General features: G+C 41.6%; 2 protein-coding genes across 2 annotated transcripts; one reads left to right on the plus strand and one right to left on the minus strand.

Annotated features, from left to right (window-relative positions):
* Positions 1 to 4,704: 4,704 nt before the first annotated feature.
* On the minus strand, positions 4,705 to 8,914 carry vbp1 (von Hippel-Lindau binding protein 1). The gene is made up of 6 exons (XM_073475437.1): positions 8,809 to 8,914; positions 7,235 to 7,359; positions 6,828 to 6,894; positions 6,289 to 6,387; positions 6,042 to 6,180; positions 4,705 to 5,514 (listed from the first exon to the last, which is right to left on the minus strand). The coding sequence occupies exons 1-6, from the start codon at positions 8,887 to 8,889 to the stop codon at positions 5,438 to 5,440; spliced, it is 588 nt and encodes a 195-aa protein (XP_073331538.1). The 5' UTR covers positions 8,890 to 8,914; the 3' UTR covers positions 4,705 to 5,437.
* Positions 8,915 to 15,984: 7,070 nt separating this feature from the next.
* On the plus strand, positions 15,985 to 18,755 carry LOC141003287 (complement C1q tumor necrosis factor-related protein 3-like). The gene is made up of 3 exons (XM_073474599.1): positions 15,985 to 16,121; positions 16,762 to 16,890; positions 17,644 to 18,755. Exons 1-3 carry the CDS (start codon positions 16,037 to 16,039, stop codon positions 17,916 to 17,918), a joined length of 489 nt encoding a protein of 162 aa, XP_073330700.1. The 5' UTR covers positions 15,985 to 16,036; the 3' UTR covers positions 17,919 to 18,755.
* The last annotated feature ends 4,390 nt before the right edge of the window (positions 18,756 to 23,145 follow it).

Raw genomic sequence — 23,145 nt, forward strand, 5'->3', positions numbered from 1 at the left:
TAGTTCGTCATTATTCTTCTGCACATCAGTGAGGACTTCATTTTCTCACGCTGTCTGCCTTCTTTTCACGTGTCTCCAAAGACTTCTGCTTGTGTTATCTTATTTTTAACATGAATGTATCAGGAGGGAGAAGAGGTGAGATTTTACACCGAGTTGTCGTATAAGAAAATGTGTCGACGTGTGAATGGGAAACATTTCCAGTCAAAGCGACACACCCATTTCCCCTCAGCAGAAGCCGATCTAAATGTTTTGAGACTCGATGGAAATTATTCAAATGACGGTCCATTCCCACTGCTGTACACACTGCTTACAGAAATTCAGAGAGTACAGATCGATCTGCAACAATCCTTCCAGGAATAATAATAATAATAAAAAAAAATTCTCCCTGATGCTCTCATGTTTTTGAAATCCGACATCGAGGGTTGTGTTTTAAAAAGACAGTCTGTCTTCTTTTCTCTGCTTGCTGTATCATCACCAGTGCTTTCAAACGCTCCCGAGTGGACGTCGTGGAGCAGACAGTCCAGAAGTGTGAAGGTCTGCGTGGGTGGGTGTGGATGCGTTCTCCTATGTGTGTGTGTGTGTGTGTGTGTGTGTGTGTGTGTGCAGCTCCCTCCTTAAGGGCTGCCAAGGCTCTTTAACCAGATGTCAGCCGGCCGGTAGATCTGCTCTGCTGTACAGCACCCAGTTTGATATCTCTAAGCTCTGTTATATCTCGCTTCGACTTACAGTCGTTCCGCCTTTTGGGAAATGACCTTATTTGCTCTCTTGCCGAATGTTAGATGAGCAAAATTGATACTGCTCTCATGTCGTGTTAACCATGAAGCTACTGCAAGCAGCCAGTTAGCTTAGCTTAGCATAGCACAAAGACTGGAGACAAGGGCTCCCACCAAAACAAACAAAATCCACCTACCAGCCCCATTAAAGCTCACTAATTAACACACAAAATCTCACTTTAGAGGTGCTAGTAGGTGTATTTTCAAAGATGTCACTCTTAGCGCTTTTAGTGAATGTAACTTTGAAGGATTACATTGCAGCCATCGCAGGATCACAACAAGCCACGGATTGTCGTTTTTACACTTTGGTTTTTGTACGGATTAAACAAAACAAGATTTAATGTGTTAATCTGTGAGCTTTAGTGGCGCTAGTAGGTGGATTTTTGTTACCTTAGGACAGAGCCGGGCTAGCTGTTTCCCTCTGTTTATAGTCTTTATGCTAAGCTAAGCTAACTAGCTGCGGGCTGGAGCTTCATCTTCAGTGTAAAGGGTGGCATCAGTGTTCCAATACATCGTCATACAGAAACGACTGAATAGGTTGGTTGCTTGCGACTCCCAAAATGAGATACATCAGCTACGTTATTTGTGTAACTTCAGTTACGAACGTACAGGACTTCACCACGTTGGTAGATTAAATTCTCTGTTGACTTTTGGTTTCACACTGGACATGAACAGCTGCCTCCTGAATGAAAGTCCTGTGCTTGATTTACTTTCTTTGAGATTCCTCCTTTGCTGCTGTAATAACTACTACAGCCACTTGAGGTCGCCGCCTGACATGAAACGGGCTCTTGAGAAGCTGCTTTCGACCCATACGGTTGTCCTTCTGATGAAGATCTGTTGCAATCTTCTCATCTTATTCACGGCGAGAAAAGCATACGAGCTTACTTCCCAAAATGTTGAACAATTCATTTACGTAGCTACAATTAAAAATAAAAAGTCTCTGAAATGTCACGTTTGGACTTTACTTTTTGACTCCCTACGAACAAATGTTATGCTTCCTTATTCATTTTTGTGTTCCCTTAATATACTTTAAAGGTCTAATCTGTAAGAAAGTTGATTGTTGGGTGTCATTACCATCTCGTCGAATACAAAGACTCAAAAATCAACTATCTTACAAATTGGACCTTTAAGCGTTCACTTTCATTCAAGACTCCATGACTTCTTTTACACAAGCTGTTACACAACAATCGATTAACTTGTAATTTGACCTACATTTATGCAAAAGAGCACAAAAAAGGAGTAAAAAGGTGTTTCTAATGTTTCCTAATCTGCCTGTGAAAGCTCTTGGTTGCTTATGAAAAACCACGCATCTCAAAAATTTGGAAAAATGGAGATAAATAGGTAAAATAGATAAGAGGTGAAATATCTACGGAAGCCCTGAGGAGCAAGTGAGGAATTTCTTATTCTGGTGATCCATTTTCTAAGTCTGATCTCAATCATTTTCTCTCCTGTGTTCATGAGTTGAGAAGTCGTGGAGAAAATAAGTTTTACCTGGATAATCTGTATCTTACAGAAGCCCTAAAGGGCCGTGCATTCAAACATGTTATTTCCTCCGTTTTCCCGTGATAACGAGTTAATTTCATTTGTTTTCTCGAGATCTCGAGTTATTATCTCGAAATAACAACTGCCGTTTTCCCGAGATGACGGGATAATTTTCTCGAGATCTCGAGATAACGAAACTTTGTTTTCCCGAGATAACGATGTAATTAATTCGAGATCTCGAGATAACGACTGTGATATGATAGGCCTGAGATTATGGAGACGCCCGGGACCTCGTAGCTGGTCAGCTATGTAGTTAACGACGACAACTTTCTCCCACCCAGTTTCACACACGACAATATCACAGATGAAAAATAAAATGCAGGACCCCCATCAAGTCATGAGAGAAAACAACTTAACATTTTAGATCAGACGTCGAAAATGTCTTCACTTGCCTCTCAGGGCTTCCGTACATATCTTTCGTGGCAGTTCTCCTCCTTCTTAGGATGAACTAACCTTTTAAAAATATGCATTCATGTCGTTACGTTTGCTGTTCACTAAAGAGGTTGATATGTTGGAGATACATGTTTTTACAGGACATCAGCTTTATTTTTCTATAAACCAAACCCATGCAAAGTTTTATTGTTTTGATTTAGGAGAAAATGCACTCGAAGGCTTCATTTCCCCACTTTCAACGCTGTCTGAATGCTCAGCTGACACATTAAACCCCCTTAAGGCCGAGAAGCGTCATAAACGTGCAATATGGACAGAAAACACATCATAGTCGGGTCTTATTCTGAAGCTGCCATCATCTGATTCCAGTAAAACACAATTGAATCAGAGTGTAAAATAAGCAGCAAGCAATTAAACACTGAAAATGTCCTTGTCAGGCTTCTGAGCCATTAGAGAGGCCTCTTCTTTCCAGCTCCGAGAGGTCTGGAAGTGGCTGTTAATGTTTTTGGCTTCACTGCGAGTAAAGCAAATTAGTTCCCCTCCCCGAATCCAATGAGTGTTCGGTAAGTCACATGACATGACTGAGCTTGAAAGTAGCAGTTTTTGGCCGACTTTGGTGGTCGACTCTGTGAAGTTTGTTTTCTCTCTTGTTTCAGTCTTTTATTGGTCTCAGGTTTGGTTTGGTGAGGACAGAGATGTGGAAATTCAGGGTTGCAGACAAAGTCACCTCCGAACCCGTGAAGGGGTTCGAGGAGGAAGGACACTCGGATGATGGAGAGCAGTTTCATGTTCGACAGAAACGCAATCTGCCTTTTGGCTCGTTTCCAGGGGAACGTACGGGAGGTGATTTACAGGCACTGTGTCTGCACCGTTCTCCGCCAGGACGCTTGGCAGCGTTTGGCTTTCACTCAAAGAATGACTAAGACTGCTGGACTCAGTGAAGACAAAACTGCAACCGTCAGGGCCCATACGCACCGAACTTGAACTGCACTTGAACACACCGCAAAGATTACAGCAGGTGGCTCATCAGCTTGTTCGTTCTGCGCCTGCGGGACAGGAATCACCTCTCTGAAACACCAGGTGGCGTTATAGTCTGCATTCAGGACTGCTGATACACAAAGTAATGTTATTTATCACGCCCCACGTGCTAATAAAGTCATTTCTAATCAGGCGGAAGGCAAAAAATTAGGAGAAACTGTACTAAATTGACAGGCTCAAGCGGCTTTCTCTTTCTTTTTCTATCTTCTACTTGCTTAGTCAGCCCAAAAAGCTGGTGACAAGGGTCGTCTAGTGCAGACGGTGCAGGACTCACCACCAAAAATAGGGCCAAAGATGCTCACCGAGGGCCTGGTGTGTCAAGGCCCTGACACAAGCTGAACAAAGTTATGTCAGAAAAAATAGTTTCATATTTTAGGAAACACTTCATACAACTTAATCCATTCAACACCTGCGAACAGTAAAAACGATGGGGGGTATGTGCTGGACCGGCTCTTGGCCATGAGCGGTTACTTCCTGAAGTCTTGTCGTGTGATCTCTAGATTGTGAGGCAGATTTTTTGACATTAGCCATAAAAAGGGCTGTATGACCCTGTTAGCACTCATTATGCTAACTGAGCTAACCAGCTGCTAGCTGTAGGTGCATACCTATCCTACAGATTAGCCTCAGTCTGTGCATGTCGTGCATTATTATGTTTGAGTCACAAAGTTAATAATTAATCTCCCTGAAAAATAACTGCTGATGTTTCATAAGTCCGGAAGGCTGTTTAACAAGACCGAGCGCTGTGCTGAAGATATTACCAGAATAGTCAATTAGCTTAGCATAAATGTATTGTAGTTACATACCACCACTGCTTAAAAGTCCCAGGTAAACTGTCCTGTCTGCTGTGCTGTAGTCCCACATGTGACCACAGGGTGGAAGCACTGACAAACAGAACAGCTTTGACCAGTTTCACCACGTCCGTCACCAGAAGCAGAAGAATAAACACACAAAGAGCAGCAGGTCAATGTCTCGTCTCTTTGCCCAAATGTTCTTCTTTTACTTCATTCATTGTTTAATGAATACAGTGAGAGACAAATAAATACAGACAGAACAGCGGCTAAAAGGTGGAGGAGAAAGAGGAGAAGGTGGAGGAACCGGAGAGGAAAGGAAGAGCGTGGAAAGTCGAAGGGAAGGGGAGGGAAAGTCTTCTTCTGTTGTGATCATTCAAGCCTGATTAGTATAATGGCAACTGGGTGAGTTTCAAGAATTACCAACTCAAGTAAAAAGTGTGAAAAGTTGTTGCAGGTTGAGGGGGGGAAAAAAACGGGAAGTGCGAGAAAATGCAGGAAAGAAATGACGATGCGAGAGAACCCTCACCAACGGGAACATACTGAAATCATCGAAAAGAATACAAAAACTGCCTCGTTGCCTTTGTTTTTTTTGTTAGTTTTTACTTGAAAAAATACTTTAAAAAGTAACAAATCAACAGAAAACACAAGTGGTGGAAGTTTGAGCTCGACTCGAGTGAGAGAGAGAGAGAGAGAGAGAAGAGGGCACATTCAAAATAAAACACAGAATCAAGCACATGTTTGTTAAGCACACTGCAGCTTCTAGAGATATTTCAAACAGGCCCTCTTCTGTCGAGCTCTGTGGGGAACATACACATGAGTTTGGGGGTCGTGGGGGCTGTTTTTATTGACTGAGGAGGAGATAGTTAGCAGAGGGGGGAGGGTGTGGACGCCGTGCTGTCGATATTAAGACTTGTCTGCTGATTTGAGGAGGTTTTCTCTGCTCCTTCTCTTCACGTCCCAGTTGTAGACTCGTGCCATGTCTGAGGGGAGGAAGAGTTAAGGAACAACAGCAGCAGAGCGGGAGTTCATCGTGTTTCTGATATTTTTTACCAAGCTTTAAAAGCTGTTTGTTGGGCAGCATAGCATAACTTAAATACCTGTTCTTGAACTATCCTGTTTAACAAAAGATTACATTACACTTACACGTGGTGAGCGGTGTCTCTGGGTGTATCCAGAGTCTCTGAGTAGAGAGAGTCGCGTCACAAGTTGGCTGCAAATACTAGCAGCCGAGCACCATAAGTCAACCAGTCATTAAGTCATGTAATATACACAATCTGCCACACATCGTACTAATGTCTCCATGAATCGTGTGACGCTCTCTCCACTTAAGGTTCTTGTCAGAATTGTAGATAAACACGAGTTTTACAGAACAAATTAACAATAAAAGCATTAAGACCACTTATATTCTGACTCAGGAACAAAAGTGCAACAACAGATCGGCCGAACTGTCCATTATTTCGAATCAGCTGCAGGCTCAGCCTGGGTGGACCGCACAGTGGAAGGATACTGACTTCGGTGGTGGTGAACTGGTCTCGCAGGAAATCCAGATCGTCCTCGAGTGTCTCTAGGTTACGAGATGCCGTGGAGAGGTTCTTCTCTAGGAGAGCCTGGGCTTCATCGATGTCGTACTCTAACATGACGTTCGCCTTTCAGGGGAAAAAGAAAAAATATGTAAAAATGCTCTCAGACTTGGTTCTGTGATGAAAGACTGAACCCCAGGAAATAAAAGCGACTCTAATCTGAGCTCTACTTACCCCTAACCATAGACAGACTTTGTCGGTGGGCGGCACTGAGGCCTTGCAGTAAACATTGTCAGCCAACAGGAAGTGTGTGTCCAGGGGCTCTGTGGTCTCCTGGGAAAACAGAAACATTACAGCAATCTGGTCAAAAAGCCTCAGTTATTCATTTTTCTATCCCCCACTGACCTAGTTTCCTCCAACTAAGCCTGAGCTTGAGACACTTTCTATTTATGAAAGACAGATGAGGAACGTGACAGCCACAGATCTCGACCGGCTCTTTTAAAGAACCCATATAAGTCGATCTCCTCTCTGCAGCCTGGCAGTTTTCATTAAAAACAACATCCTGACATGTTGCTAAAGCGACCACAAAATCCACCTGCAGGTAAGAAAGTTAGCTAGACATGTTCCTAACCTTGAAAATGTAAATTCTGACAGACGGTTTGAGCTTCGACCAACCAGCACAATATATTGATTCCTTGCAGGTTTGGTACAATCAGCAGTCAGGTGTACTGGAAAAACTTCGTTTTCTGTGACCTTTAAACGTTAGCGCTCACCTTTTTCTTCTGCATGTGTCGTAGGATTTCTAGCGTCTGTGTGATTTGTGGGATCTGGCTTTTCAACCTGCACATCGAGAGAGTCGAGCAAGGAATCATTCATCAAGTCTTTACGATGTCACACAGCCCAATGCAAGCCCACTCATTCACACAGAGAGCACACTGCGCCAGACTTCCTTGTAAAAACAGTCAATTTTAGAGTACTTAAGCCTCGTCACTTTTTCCATAACAGAGCAAAGGCAAGACTTTTATTTATCTATTTTTACAGCATGAAATCAATTCCACTTTCACTGGTAAAACAAAGTATTAGTCTGTCCTCTACCAGTTTTTGTTAAGCTGCCCTGGCACGAACCTTCTAGTGTCACAGTGTCAGTTTATGGGACTCGGAGTCCTTCTGTTGGTGTTACCTGAGTTTCTTTTGAGACAGGTTGAGCTCCATGTATTTATACTTCTGGTACTGTTCGTCCAGCTTCCTCAGTGCCGAGTCTGCCGTCTCGTTACCTGGCTGCTTCATAAAAGAGTCGACATCCGCCTGTAAAATCCAGCAAAAGGGGGGAAAATCTGATGTGATTCAGGCAGAAATGTTCAAGGAAACATTTAAAAGGTTTATTCAGGTTATGTTTAGTCAAGTTTGCCACTTTTCTCCCTCGGTCCTTGACGCATCAGCTGATATTTCCCCAGAAGTTACACGACAGGCGACCAGATGAAACGAACCGTTACCTTGAGTGACAGATTTCTCTGAGTTTAAACATCGTCGGAAACATTTGGAATAATCCAATTACACAAATCAACAGAATATATAACAAAGGTTTAGTCGTTTCTGGACGTTTTTGCATGAAAATGATACATTTTATCCATAAAGACTGAGCGATGCCGACCAATATCTGTATTTGAGTCAATAACAATATATCAGCTGATAATTGTTTCATAAAAAGCAAAGTTGACACAAAAAATGAATGAATAATTGTTGATGCCGAGCAAGAGCAAGACTGAAGTGACACTTTTTAAATGATTAATCAATTAGCTAATTAATTGACAAAACATTTCACCTCTGCCGAGGACATCAGATGGAAGTTTAACTCACATTTTTCTCCATTTGAAAGCTTTTTCACGCGATATTTATCGACCCAACTCTGGGAAAGTTACATCATCAGTTATGTCGATAATGAATTTAAGCAAAGCTGATATTCTGAAGCCACATTTTGTTATTAAAAAGAATAATATGTCAAGTTTATATCAAGTTTCATGTCATAATATTGCAGGAAATCATCTAAAACATGTGTTCAATGGAGAAACCCTTGTGTTTTCATTGTGTTACGGGTCTGTTCTGTTAATAAATATAATATTGTGTGTGACACTGTCTACAGTGATACTGCCTGATCATGATATTTTCAGAAATAGTTATGGTACCGTGAACGTCTCATACCAATGCATCCCTACTCTCGGGCCCTTACAGCAGCACCTGTGCTCAGTTAATTGCACATAACTGTGTTAATTATGTATTAATCTGTCAACGAGCACATGAGCCAACCTGTACGTAACAGGGCTGACGATCTGTGTGCACTGCCGGACTGTGTTTTTTTTTCATAGGCTACAATTAAAAGGAGGAGAAATGACAGCAAGCGATTCACTAGCAAAGCAGCTAACAGCTAGCTTAACTAGCTAACGTGTAGCTAACTAAAACACGTACAAGTCTTAAGGAGGAAACGAGGTGCAACTGTATATAAGAAAGCTCGCACGCAGACACTGTGAAGTCCATACATGGAGGCGAGCAGCCGCCCAACCCGCACACACACACTCACACACACACACACACACACAGCCAGGATTAACTGAGCTAGCCCTCTAAGCTAACTTAGCTAACTAGCTCGTAGCCAGCGTGACGCGCCCACGCTCGCGCCGCGGGCACAAAGGTGTGTTTCCGCCGGTCTAACCCCGCTGCAGGGACGCGACGAGATGAGGAAAGTTACAGGTAACGCACCACAAACACGGCTTCGGGGATCCCGAGGTGCTTTTTCTTTGTCGCCTGTACGGCATTGCTGTTGTCTATGGTGGCCGCCATCTTGGAGAGAGGCTGCTTCTTCCTTCCTTGCGTACAAGTCTGGGCGTCACCCGTCTCAAGGGGCAGAGGAGGCGCGGCTGCCCCTAGTGGCCACAGGCCGCAACTGCTGCTGCTGCTAATATCTGTATTACTGCTACAAATACAAAAATATGTTATATTTTACTATTTATATACTATTTACTATATTAGTCACTGCAGTTCAGAGGCACATATTGTGCTTTTTAATCCATTTTTTGCCTTGGAAATTTCATACATTGTGTTACTTTGCAGATTCAGATTATTAATAGTGCATACTGCATTTCTCACTTCCCCTCACTCTCTATTGCATTTTTCCACATTTGCACATTTGCACTCACTTGCTGCTGCCTCTTAATGCACAACCCGACCGACCTCAATGCTACTTTGCGCCTCATGTAAATACTGTAAACATCTTACTTAGTTCATTTAGTCTATTTATTCCATCTGACCTGTTTGTGTCTGCGTACAACTACTCCACGTGCCTTTAATTGCCCCCTGGGGACAAATAAAGTTTTTTGAATTGAATACAAAATAAAAATCACAATATGAAAAATATGACAAAAGGAAAGTTAGCTTCACCGTTGCTGATGGTTCCTCATGCAACAATAAAGATCTACTGAACACCTGAACAAAAGGTAGCTCTTGTTTTTAGACTTTACAAATCAGACTATAGTTATTTTTCAGCTTACATGTATGTATCTTTGTTAAATGTGTCATAATAGCAATAATTAATTATCAGAGTTTTTATTTTGTAGCAAATTCCCAATTTTAATCACATTGGTAACACTTTATAATAAACATGATTATTAAATGTTAAATCTATAATTAATTAACTTTAGTTCATAGTTTTTTTCACTGTTAACAAGCAATGAAATGCTTCATAAACCATTTAAACAGGGGTTTATTAACTCCAGCTGCAACTTTATAATGAACATCCAAATAATATTTATAGATGAACTTTACAAAGTGTTATAAACATCAGTTGAGACTGTGTGTGTGTGTGTGTGTGTGTGTGTGTGTGCACGCGTGCAGCTTTTGTTAAGACGTTGATGTTGATTGCACAATGTAACTTAAACCATGTGAAACTCTGTCAGCTGACATTTAATTAAGAATAGCCACAGGCAGCGATTCATTGTGGTTATCACACCCAGCATATAGAAGTGCCGTCAATAACATTAATCTACTGCCGTCATCAAAAACAGATCAGAACAACAGTCATGTTTTCACTTGTGTGAAGATGATGATCCAACAGTGTTTTTAAGTTGTTGGTTTCACTCAAGAAGTAGGAGAATCTTGTCAACACATAAATGAACATTTAATCCTTCAGTTAATCAGAAAAAATGATTCAGAATCACCACATTTTGAATCAGGGTTGTTTGTGTGTTTGATGTTAATAGATTCATACTATGTGTGTGGGTCATAAGTGATTATTGAGAGGAGAGATTTTTGTGACTCTATGCAACATTTTTTAGGAAAATCCTTCAGACCCCTACGACTCGGGTCAGATTTCTGGGTTGATTTAAGGATGTTATGCTGTTATGTACGTTCTCTACTGCCTCGTCTCAGTGCCTTCACTCCGTGGACAGAGACACTGAGACGAGGCCCTTTAATGTCATGAAAGTGACAATAAACATAAAAGTCTGATGGTCCACAGATGATCAGCACTTTAATTTTGACACATGTAGTGTCCAAAACTTTAATTTTGGACACTACATGAGCTTCACCCCCCTCAGGTCCATCTGCCAATTTTGTGCACAAGATGTCACAAATGATATCAGGCAATTTATGATGCATCTACTAAACTACCATTACAGTTTAAATTTAGATTCAAACCTTTTGGTCAGATGCTAACTCAACTAGTCGGCTTTAATTATAAATAAACTTGCTCAAAACTCAGATAAAACTCAAATATTAAATATTTAATCATTGATCTCAGGTGTGAGGGAACTTCCTGAGTTTTTTCCAACATGATTCTGCTTTTGCTCGCTGTCTTATATATCCACCATGATATTACAATGTTTAAGTTGTTGGGAAACTAAATACAAGTAAACTCATTATAAAGGAGTTCAGCCTGGAGAGGGTTCAGACCTCTTCCTGTGTGTCTGTACAACAAGAGGATATATGTGTGGAGGAGTTTAAGGAGCAGGTGCAGGTGGAGGATGTTTGAGATGTGTTATAAACATCAGTCGAGACTGTGTGTGTGTGTGTGTGTCCAGCTTTTGTTAAGACGTTGATGTTGATTGCACAATGTATCTTAAACCATGTGAAACAACGCCACCTGAAACTCTGTCAGCTGACATTTAATTAAGAATAGCCACAGGCAGCGATTCATTGTGGTTATCACACCCAGCATATAGAAGTGCCGTCAATAAAATCAATCAACTGCCATCCATCAAAAACAGCTCAGAACAACAGTCATGTTTTCACTTGTGTGATGATGATGATCCAACAGTGTTTTTAAATTGTTTGTTTCACTCAAGAAGTAGGAGAATCTTGTCAACACATAAATGAACGTTTAATCCTTCAGTTCATCAGAAAAAATGTTATTCAGAATCACCACATTTTGAATCAGGGTTGTTTGTGTGTTTGATGTTAATAGATTAATACTATGTGTACGAGTCATGAGTGATTATTGAGAGGAGAGATTTGTGACTCTATGCAACATTTTTTTAGGAAAATCCTTTAGACCCCTATGACTCGGGTCAGATTTTGACAGAATGACAAGACCATAACTCAAGACGAGACAACCTCACCGCGGTGTGACTGTACACCCCCCCCCCCAAGGGCCCAGGAAGTTCAGGATGGGCCCTCATGAAGTCCTCTATGGAGGGACTGATCCAGTATGAACCGGGACGGGACCCATTGTCGCTCCTCCGGTCCGTACCCCTCCCAGTCCACCAGGTACTGCTTGCCCCGACCCCGGTTGCGCACAGCCAGTAGCCTCTTGACTTTGTAGACAGGACCCCTGTCTACCACTTCAGGGGGAGGAGGGGCTGGGGGGGGCCGGGACCATGGGGCTCTCCTTGACCGGTTTGACCTGACTTACATGGAAGGTGGGATGGACACGGAGAGAGCGGGGCAGACGAAGGCGAACCGCTGCGGGTCTGATAATCTTGGTGATGGGGAATGGCCTCACGAAGCGCGGCGCCAGCTTCCGGGAGAGGGCTTTGAGGTGGAGGTCCTTGGCTGAGAGCCACACCCTCTGGCCCGGCTGGTATGCAGGAGCAGGTGGTCTTCTCCGGTCCGCGGCCCTTTTGACCCGGTCTCCCTGGCGGATGAGGAGCTGCCGGGCGGCCGCCCAGATACATCGGCAACGGCGGATCATGGCATGGGTGGAGGGCACCGACACTTCCGGTTCCTGGTCTGCGAAGACAGGCGGCTCGTAACCATATACACATTTGAAGGGTGAGAAACCTGTGGCTGAGGTGGGGAGGGAATTGTGGGCATATTCGACCCAGACCAAGTGCCGGCTCCAGGTCGAGGGGTTCTGGGACACCAGACATCGGAGACCGGTTTCCAGCTGCTGGTTGAGACGTTCGGTCTGGCCGTTGGCCTCCGGGCGATAGCCTGACGTGAGACTGGCCGTGGCTCCGATGAGCCGACAAAACTCCTTCCAGAAACATGACACGAACTGGGGCCCCCAGTCGGAAACGATGTCCCTAGGAAAACCGTGGACTCTGAAGACATGGTTAATCATAATTTCAGCCGTCTCTTTGGCTGAAGGCAATTTGGGCAAGGCTATGAATCTTGTCATTTTGGAAAATCTGTCCACCACCGTAAGAACCGTGGTGTTACCTTGGGAGACCGGGAGCCCCGTGACAAAGTCCATGGAGATGTCGGCCCATGGTCTGGAGGGGATGGGGAGCGGTTGTAGAAGTCCCATCCGTGGCCCGGAGGACGTCTTATTCCTGGCGCAGACCGAACAAGCCTCGACGTACTCCTGGACCTCCCTTTCCATGGACCGCCACCAGAACCTCCGAGAGATGGCAAACACAGTCCGCCGAACCCCCGGATGACAGGAAAGCAGCGAGGTGTGAGCCCAGTGGATCACCTGTGGGCGCAGCTCAGCCGGGACAAACAATCGATTTTCAGGGCACCCACTAGGTGGCGGACTCTCACCGTTTGCCTGCTTAACCTCCTTTTCTATCTGCCAAGTCACCGCTTCAACCACACAGGTTCGTGGAAGGATTGGCTCTGGTTCTTTGGCAACAGGCTCGGGGTCGTAGAGACGTGACAGGGCGTCGGGCTTGACGTTCTGGGACCCCGGCCTGTAAGAGAGGGAGAAAGAGAAGCGGTTAAAAAAGAGCCCCCACCTTGCCTGGCGAGAATTTAGTCTCTTGGCTTTACGTATGTATTCTAAGTTCTTATGGTCGGTCCAGACGATAAACGGGTGCTCAGCTCCCTCAAGCCAGTGCCTCCACTCTTCCAGGGCCAGCTTGACCGCCAACAGCTCCCGGTTGCCGACGTCATAGTTCCGCTCCGCCCGGGACAAACGCCGCGACAAGAAGGCGCAGGGATGCATCTTCCCGTCCTGTGCAGACCGCTGGGACAGGACCGCTCCAATCCCCTCGTTGGAGGCGTCCACCTCGACCACAAACTGCCACCGGGGATCAGGCATCGTGAGGATGGGAGCCGTGGTGAAGCGGGTCTTGAGGTGCTGGACGGCTGCCTCCGCCTTCCGGGGAGGCCAACTTGATTCCCATCCCGGTCATGGGAGCGCCCTGGGTCGGAGCCGCTGCAGCGGCTGGAGACTCCGACGCCGCAGGCGGCCGGGCTGTCTGCCGCAGGTGGTCCGCCAGCTCCCTCACCTGGGATGAAAGCTGACCTAGCTGTGTTACCATCGCCGTCTGAAACTCCTCCTGACGGGAGATGCGGGCTTCCTGAGCCTGTAACGTAGCCGCCCACTGGCCAGCCTCTACTGAGTCCATACTGGCCAAAGTGTACTGTCAGGCCGAGACTCAAAACAGGACTCAATTGCTGAGCTGTCAGTGAGCTGATTTTATTGTGTTTCAACAAGGCTCTCGATAGAGTGATTTCAAAATAAAAGGACTGTGAAAGTTACTCTTAATGAATCTCTCTGAAGAGAGAACTAGGCTTAAGAATCTCTCTGAAGAGAGACCTAGGCTAAAACAAAAGAAAACAAAAAATCACTCCTAGAGAGGAAACTATCTATATAAAAGGTATCACTATATCAAAATCAGAATCGCTCATAAGGAGGAAACTCTATATACAAAATCTATCAAAATCAAAATCACTCCTAAGGAGGAAATCAACGGGCTTCAAAACATTAACTATATTATAACAAGAAACAGAAAATCTCTCCCAAGGGAGGCTGACAAAAGGACTAAACTAATGACTATGAAACAAAGGATAGGCTAAGAAAATTAACAGAAAATCACTCTTTCGAGGTAGACAACAAAAAACTCACGAACACACTGTGGCTTAGATCAGGACTGTGGATTTGGCTTCGGTGGTCGGACATGAGACGAAACACTTTGGCACAGGACAAAGGGGAACGCAGACTTTTAAACACATGAGGGTAATGGGGAACAGGTGGACACAATCAGGAATCAGGGGAGACGGGCAGGTGACACAAGAGGAAGGGCAAGTGATCTGAAACGAGAGGGGAGTTAGATTTTCAAAATAAAACAGGAAATGACAAGACAATAACCCAAGACGAGACAACCTCACCGCGGTGTGACACTGAACAAAAGGTAGCTCTTGTTTTTAGACTTTACAAATCATACTATAGTTATTTTTCAGCTTACATGTATGTATCTTTGTTAAATGTGTCATAATAGCAATAATTAATTATCAAGAGTTTTTATTTTGTAGCAAATTCCCAATTTTAATCACATTGGTAACACTTTATAATAAACATGATTATTAAATGTTAAATCTATAATTAATTAACTTTAGTTCATAGTTTTTTTCCACTGTTAACAAGCAATGATGATGCATAGACGAACTTTACAAAGTGTTATAAACATCAGTTGAGATTGTGTGTGTGTGTGCGTGCAGCTTTTGTTAAGACGTTGATGTTGATTGCACAATGTAACTTAAACCATGTGAAACTCTGTCAGCTGACATTTAATTAAGAATAGCCACAGGCAGCTATTCATTGTGGTTATCACACCCAGCATATAGAAGTGCCGTCAATAACATTAATCTACTGCCGTCATCAAAAACAGATCAGAACAACAGTCATGTTTTCACTTGTGTGAAGATGATGATCCAACAGTGTTTTTAAGTTGTTTGTTTCACTCAAGAAGTAGGAGAATCTTGTCAACACATAAATGAACGTTTAATCCTTCAGTTAATCAGAAAAAATGTCATTCACAATCACCACATTTTGAATCAGGGTTGTTTGTGTGTTTGATGTTAACAGATTAATACTATGTGTATGGGTCATAAGTGATTATTGAGAGGAGATATTTTTGTGACTCTATGCAACGTTTTTTTAGGAAAATCCTTCAGACCCCTACGACTCGGGTCAGATTTCTGGGTTGATTTAAGGATGTTATGCTGTTATGTACGTTCTCTACTGCCTCGTCTCAGTGCCTTCACTCCGTGGACAGAGACACTGAGACGAGGCCCTTTAATGTCATGAAAGTGACAATAAACATAAAAGTCTGATGGTCCGCAGATGATCAACACTTTAATTTTAGACACTGCATGAGCTTCATGACCCTCAGGTCCATCTGCCAATTTTGTGGACAAGATGTCACAAATGATATCAGGCAATTTGGCGAAAGTTGTGCTGAACAATCACCGTCTCAGAAACCCTTTTGATATCACTCAGCCTGTGTTTTTTTGCTTTTATCTTTGGTCACACTGTCAGCGTGTTTTATAAGAAATACTTGATGAAATCCCCTGATGAAAGTTCTGTAAACCAGTACAAAGGTTGGCACAGCCTCACATTTTCCTGAGAAATTTCTTACATTCATGTTTAGAGCCAGGATGATGTTTTCCCACCACAAACGATTCTCTGTAATTGGTTAAGGGACACATGTGACAACACCTTGCCATCGATGGGACAATATAAAAGCAGCAGCAGCGATCCTGTTGATCACACCTTTGGAGACGGAGTGAAGACGAGCGAAGAAAATATCTACTCTGCAAATCCACCATGAGTGATCTCGGGCAATCCCTGTATGCCATGGCAGAACAACTGATAGCTTTGGAAAACAGGTTGAAGACACTGGAGGAAACAGGTAGAATGAGACTTTCTTCTTCAAGATTTGAATTAATAATTTATTAAAGAGTGACTTTTAGTTTTCTGTGCCTGTGCAGGAAGACATTGTGGATTTAAAAACAAAAACTAAGAAGTGATATTAAGTAATGAATTAATGGTAATCAATATCAATGTGAATTCAGTGCTGGTTTTGACACTGATAAGGTTGAAACATGTTCATATGCATGTGATTAACTTATAATTTTGAGGCTGCTCGGCCTCCAAGGGGCCAGTAATGAACAAAAATGAGGAGAAGTAACGTCCATCAGCAAGAAATTGATTCCTAACACTGTGTTGTTTCACTCCACAATGTTCAACAGTTTGTTACTGAAAACAGTTCAACCTGTACTATACTTTAACCTACAAGTTGCTCTTTAAGTCTTGTTTGTACAGAACAGGAGTGGGGTCACTGTAAAAAAAAAAGAAGACTTTTTCAAAATTCTGAGTTCAAAGTCAGAATTAAATTCAGACTTGTGAAAAAAAAAGAGGACTAAATACTTTTTTTTTTCACAGTGGCTCTAATCCTCTTCTGTATGTTTGTATTGTGATGAAATACAAAATGTTCTCCAAGAGAAATGCTTTAATCAAATAACAGGATGCAAATTTGTTATTTTACACAGGCAAAACCAAGGTGTCATTCAGTGCATTGTTAGAGAAAGGTGGGGCATATGGACCATTCAACAAAGACACAACTCTGGTTTACAACCAAGTGTTCACAAACATCGGTGATGCCTACAACAGCTCTACAGGTAAGGACATCACACGCAGCTTAAATCACCTGTGACTGTTAGACTGTTGATACATTTTACAAACTGGCCTGATGAATATACTGTAGCTGTATATCATTAATAATATCGGTAATCTGATTACTATCTGTGCCAGATTATGAAGGTTTAAGTTTACTGATGACCTGTGCAGTGCCAGACCGATACAAAAAAACAGTAACCACTAATATTATAGTTTATATTAACAATGAAGTGTCTCGGTGCAACATAGCAGTAAAAACTTGACATGTAGTTTCATTAATCTGGGCATTCATACTAATTTTGAAAAGTGGGTGGGACTTTTCCCATCCAAGTATACTGGCTGAATCAATTTACATACGTTTAGTGATTTATTTTCTTCAAACATGTTTTCTGGGGCATTTCCTTAGGATGAAATGGCAAAATGTCGACCTACTGATAATTTTTCTGATGCTACTGTAGCCAGATAAAGAATCAAACCACCTGTTAAATGACATCTACTCTGCTAAAACATTTCCGAGAGGAGAAACTCCAAACCTCTGTTAAAATTATCAAACCAACATGTTTAATGCTTTCTACACCCATGCATGAAGTAGATGCTTTTGTTTCCTTTACTGAATATTACTGCAAAAATTCAGATGCATGTCCAAAAAGTATTCACATTTGACTACACACCACTACCATGTTGTAATTATTACTTTCACATTCAAAGCCTTTCAGAAACCCATAAAACTGATGAACACTCTGATGTTTTTACAGGTGTCTTCACTGCACCTGTTGCAGGTGTTTATTACTTCACCCTCTTCTATCATGCTGGAGGGGAACATGCATCAATTCTGTGGCTCTTCAAGAACAGCGAGATGATAGTCAGGACATCTGATCAAAAAGCAGGCTCTGACTTAGCTGATAGTGGAGGAAATGGAGCTGTCTTGCAGCTGCAGAAAGGAGACGAGGTTTATGTGCGCATGAGAGCAAATTCTCATGTTTGGGCAGCTGAAAACCAAACCACCTTCAGTGGTTTCCAGCTCAGTTAGAATCAGTGAGAATCAATGAATTCAGAAAGATGTTTCCAACAACCTGAGATCAATGATGCACCGACTCTGTTACCATTCAAATGTACATTTAGATTAAAACAGGTGGCTGTTGCTGTCATATTACTGTGATCAGTCAGAATATATAATTATTCCACTGAGTCTGAACTGATCCATTTACTGTTTCATGTCATGAAAGTGACAATAAATATCACAATCTGATGTCCACAGAGGATCAACACTTTCATTTTGGACACTACATGAGCTTCACCACCCTCAGGTCCATGTGACAATTTTGTGCACAGTCACTTCAAATTTACCAGATAAAACTCAAATATTAAATATTTAATCATTGATCTCAGGTGTGAGGGAACTTCCTGAGTTTTAACCAACATGATTCTGCTTTTGCTTGCTGTCTTATATATCCACCATGATATTACAAAGTTTAAGTTGTTGGGAAACTAAATACAAGTAAACTCATTATAAAGGAGTTCAGCCTGGAGGGGGTTCAGACCTCCTCCTGTGTGTCTGTACAACAAGAGGATATATGTGTGGAGGAGTTTAAGGAGCAGGTGCAGGTGGAGGATGTTTGAGATGTTGTGATGTACAAAGGAAGAAGAACAATGTGTCTTCAACCTGAAAAATGTCACGACCAGGTAAAGAAAGGTTGAATAACACCTTGAGTGAAATCATGTACATCCTGTTGTTGTCTACAGTTAATGTGTGTTATCTCAAAGTGCTGTAAGAACTGAGGAGAGACTGCCTCCCTCAGTCATGTCTGTGTACTGCTGCTGATGGCTCCTAATGCAACAATAAAGATCTACTGAGCATCTGAACAAACTCTAGTTCACGTTTTTAGACTTTAAAAATCATACTATAATTATTTTTTCAGCTTATATGTATGTATCATTGTTAAATGTGTCATAATAGCAATAATTAATTATCAAGAGTTTTTTATTTGTAGCAAATTCCCAATTTTCACCACATTGGTAACACTTTATAATAAACATGATTATTAAATGTTGAATGTATAATTAACTAACTTTAGTTCATAGTTTTTTTCACTGTTAACAAGCATTGAAATGCTTCATAAACTATTTAAACAGGGGTTTATTAACTCCAGCTGCAACTTTATAATGAATATCCAAATAATATTTAAGCAGCGCAATCACAGCTCAGCGAAGTTTTATGCTCACACACAATTCAAGGTATATGCAGGAAAGAATATAAAGTTAAGTATCGCATTAATCACTCGGTGGACAGCCAAACAACATTAAACTTTTGGTTTTTGATTATTAAAACCGATGTTTGTCTGTACACATCAATTTAATGCAGAGAACTGTGGTTTTTGGTGGCCTCGCACGGGGCACCATAATATAATGTAGGAGATACACTTTTAATAAATGTAATTTATTAATCACTGGCGATTAATAAAACACTCGTTAATGGGGCACCACCTCCGTTGTTTTGTCTATTTGAATAATCCGGAGGTAATTAATCAAATTCGACTGGACAAGGTTAACTTGTATCAATTCTAATCAATTTCAGATCAATCTATTCAATCTCATAAATGAAGTAGTGACTTCTACACCGATCCACCGGTTCTCCACATTAAAAACAAACCTGCACAGACAACGACATATGGTTAAATATGTTTATTGACTAAATAATTCAGATTAAATAAATGAAATGGCAATTTAAATGAATAACAACAGGTAACAGGAAATATGGAATAACTAAGTAATGGGTTATTAGTGGAATATGGGCTGATGGTGAGATCACGAGTTAGGTTGAAGCATTTAAATATTACGGGAGTAATTTTAATACTACCAAAATCCTAACCGAATTTCTCTTAAACTAAAAGATCAGAGTCATAGACACCATCTCATGTATCATGTGTGAATCCAGCTGTTGTGAGTGATGGAGAGCCTACTTTCTTAGCAGAGTGGTTGAGTCCGCGGCGGCGGGTTTCCTCAGGTGATTTGCGACTCTAGCTGGCAGTCCCGGTCCAATGGCCGAGGGTCGGCTCGTCTGGTATCAGCCGGTTGGATACCTTGGTCCGATGTCTTAGGAAGAGGGCAGCTGGTCCCGTACCGATCCGGTGAGATCTTGGCTCAATGCCCAGCGGGATGGTACCATTAGCGAGCGCTGGGGGCTTGTCAAAGAGTCTGTTTTTCGTTGGAAACCGCTTGCACAGTTTCGGACACAGCAAGTTGCTGTAGTGTCGTGATGGTGATTTTGATTTTGATAAAGATGTTCTTCTTCGTTGCTTCGAGTGGTTCTCAGGCTCTGACTTTGTAAACTATACCTAACTTCTTGAATAAAATAACTGAGGATGATACGTTGATCAGGCAGATCTTCTGTTGTTAGTTAATGCAAGATAATCTAAATTAAGTTCACTTCCTCCAAATCAGGTTACGATACTTAACTGTATAAAACAAATTAAAACAGAACTTCGTTCTGGTACAAACTTAATAAAAGAAGCTAATCAATACTGCGAAAAATATAAAAGTGAGAAAATTCAACGCGTGAGCACTTCTGCTGAGGTCGCTGTCTTGAAGCGTGTTTCAAAGTAAAAGTAAAGAGCGGAAAAATTTAAAAATGAGAGTTTCAAAAATGAGTTACAAGAGTAAGAGTGAAAAAAAAAGCATAGACTAACTCGAGAGAAGTGATGTCTCTCTGTTTGGTTGTTTCCAAATGGCGGGCATGCCCGGGGGCAGGACTGCCGGCTTTTTGTCTCCAAGTAGATAGTGTGAAAGTGTGAAAATTCACAGGAACTCACTAAACTAAACTATAGTTTTAAACGTTTCAAAACCGTGCTTCACCTTTCACAGAATCTCACCATGGCTCAATAGATGTACTTTGTCTATCATGAAAAGGATTATGACATGATTAAAATCACTTAACATTCAAAAGGAATTAAAACTTGATTAAAACGTAAAAGAAAACACACTTGAATATACAGTAGGTAGAACTGGTAGAATTGATCACTTATACATATTTATCCTAGTTCTAGCTTAATACTTGTTAAAACAAAAACATATCAGAGACATTTACTGGTGATAACCATAAACATATTAAACAGAATATTTCTTAAACAGCTCGTCCAACTGTACCAAGGCTCACCATCAGGAGGTGCTGTGGTTCCACCGAACACAGGACAGATTAAACATTAAAACTTGATCTCAGTCAATCTTAATCGTAGACGGGAAAAGGATCAGTTTTATGAACTTCTTTTACTGTTTCCTAATCTGTTAAAATTAAGAGGATGAGTTCCTGGTTTAATGGTATTTTAGAACTTGCTTGAAATCGGAATGAGTGCAGAAACCATTATAGGTTGGAATGTGTGATAAGAGAAGCATAGTCGTAAACCATTTGGGCAGGAGGGCTAGAAAAACAGAGAAGAGACCCAGAGTACTTTTACTCTGGAGTGGATTCATTTGATGATGAACTCCACCGACCTGAGAGAAAGGAGTGTCAATATCTTGAGTGGGGAAAGAGGACAAATGGTTATCCAAAGCTGTAAATAAATGAGGGGGTTTCTCCTGTGACGCGTCCATCTGACGGTTTCATTGAAAGCAAAACAAGTCAGGTGAAGAGGTGAGAGACTTCATGGCATCTCTTTCCTGAAAACAGTCAGCTTGCAGATGAGAGGAGTAATTAATGCAAGAACAGAACCTCAATGGAATGCAGAGGCGATGGACATGTGTTCCTACATAGCAAATTCCCAATTTTCATCACATTGGTAACACTTTATAATAAACATTATTAAATGTTAAATCTATAATTAACTTCAGTTCATATTTTTTTTCACTGTTAACAAGCATTGAAATGCTTCATAAACCATTTAAACAGGGGTTTATTAACACCGGTTGCAACTTCATAATGAGCGTCCAAATAATATTTATAGATGAACTTTACAAAGTGTTATAAACATTAGTTCAGACTGTACAATAAACAGATGCTTAGTAAATAAATGAATTAATTCGATCTTTATTTAAACCTATAAAAATCTTTGAGGTCAAGCCCTCATTTTCAAAGATGTCGAGAGCACAAATAAAACAGTGAATTAGTTTCTGACTCTGTGGAGCAACAAGTGGCAGCCTGTCAAAGTGGACTGTAAGGTAACTGGAAACACAAGTGATTAAATATACAAAATCCAAACATGACACACTCTGAAGGAAATCATTCATCTACAACTGGAGATAATATACATATAACACACAATTTTGCCGATTATGGTAAGTTGGAAATGAAAACATTTGAATACACTGAGCACAATTCACAGGACATGGAGCTGCAATCTGAAATGTATTGTAATGTTGAACAGTAGAAATAAACATGGAAAAAAGATTAATGTAATTGTTAGCTGTATTTATAGAGCACCGGGGTCTAATATTGTAATTTTCAAGGAATGAATGGAAGAAATGTTTACAATGTTTAATCAAAAGGTCAAATTTATATGTGGGGATTTTAATATAGATCTGCTTAATCCAAGTAACCAAAAACCAACTGAAGACTTTTTCAATACAAAACAGTTTAAGCCTTTATCCAAAAATCATCAGAGCCAGCAGGATTACAACTCACTGTGCCACATTGATAGACAACATATTTCCTAATGTTACAGACAACAATGCAATAAGTGGATTACTGATCAATGATATCAGTGACCGCCTGCCAGTGTTTACAGTCTTTGACAATGACTACAAGAAGGCCGGTGGCTCCCTGGGTGGTGCAGGTGGATACTCACAGTTTACACAGGAGGCCGGCTCAGGCAATAGAGGTTGTGAGGGGTGGCAGAGGTATGGGAGGCTGGGTGGCGAGTGGTTGAGGAGCTGGCTCACAGGTATGGTCCGGTCACACTGGAAGAGGAGGAAGGCAGGGTTAAAGCGCTGGTGGGTGAACACAAGAAAGCTTTCTAAATACATAAACACTAGAGATACTGAGAGCGATCAAGTACGACTGGAACTGGTGACAATAATCTGGCACTGTGCAGAGAGAAGGTCTGGGTATAAGAGCAGGTGCTGATTATAAGCCACACCCAACCTCACCAAGCACCTTTGAAACATAAAGCACAGTAACAGACCACAAACTGGCCACCACAAAGTCCATATCATAACAAAGTAAGAACAGAGGAGTCAATGAACGCTTTAAAAAATGAATTACTAAACCAAAATTGGTATGTGTTATATAAAGAAGAAAACCTTGACAGAGCCTATGAATATTTGAC

Source organism: Pagrus major, chromosome 10, assembly GCF_040436345.1.
Source record: "Pagrus major chromosome 10, Pma_NU_1.0".
NCBI classification, from domain to species: Eukaryota; Metazoa; Chordata; class Actinopteri; order Spariformes; family Sparidae; genus Pagrus; species Pagrus major.

Coding starts and splice junctions, on each gene's coding strand:
- vbp1 (XM_073475437.1), bottom strand. CDS start 8,889: ATGGCGGCCACCATAGACAACAGCAATGCCGTACAGGCGACAAAGAAA. Junction 6,181..6,288: donor AAGTCTGTCTATGGTTAGGG/GTAAGTAGAGCT, acceptor TTCCCCTGAAAG/GCGAACGTCATGTTAGAGTA. Junction 5,515..6,041: donor GTTCACCACCACCGAAGTCA/GTATCCTTCCAC, acceptor TCCTCCCCTCAG/ACATGGCACGAGTCTACAAC.
- LOC141003287 (XM_073474599.1), top strand. CDS start 16,037: ATGAGTGATCTCGGGCAATCCCTGTATGCCATGGCAGAACAACTGATA. Junction 16,122..16,761: donor GAAGACACTGGAGGAAACAG/GTAGAATGAGAC, acceptor TATTTTACACAG/GCAAAACCAAGGTGTCATTC. Junction 16,891..17,643: donor TGCCTACAACAGCTCTACAG/GTAAGGACATCA, acceptor ATGTTTTTACAG/GTGTCTTCACTGCACCTGTT.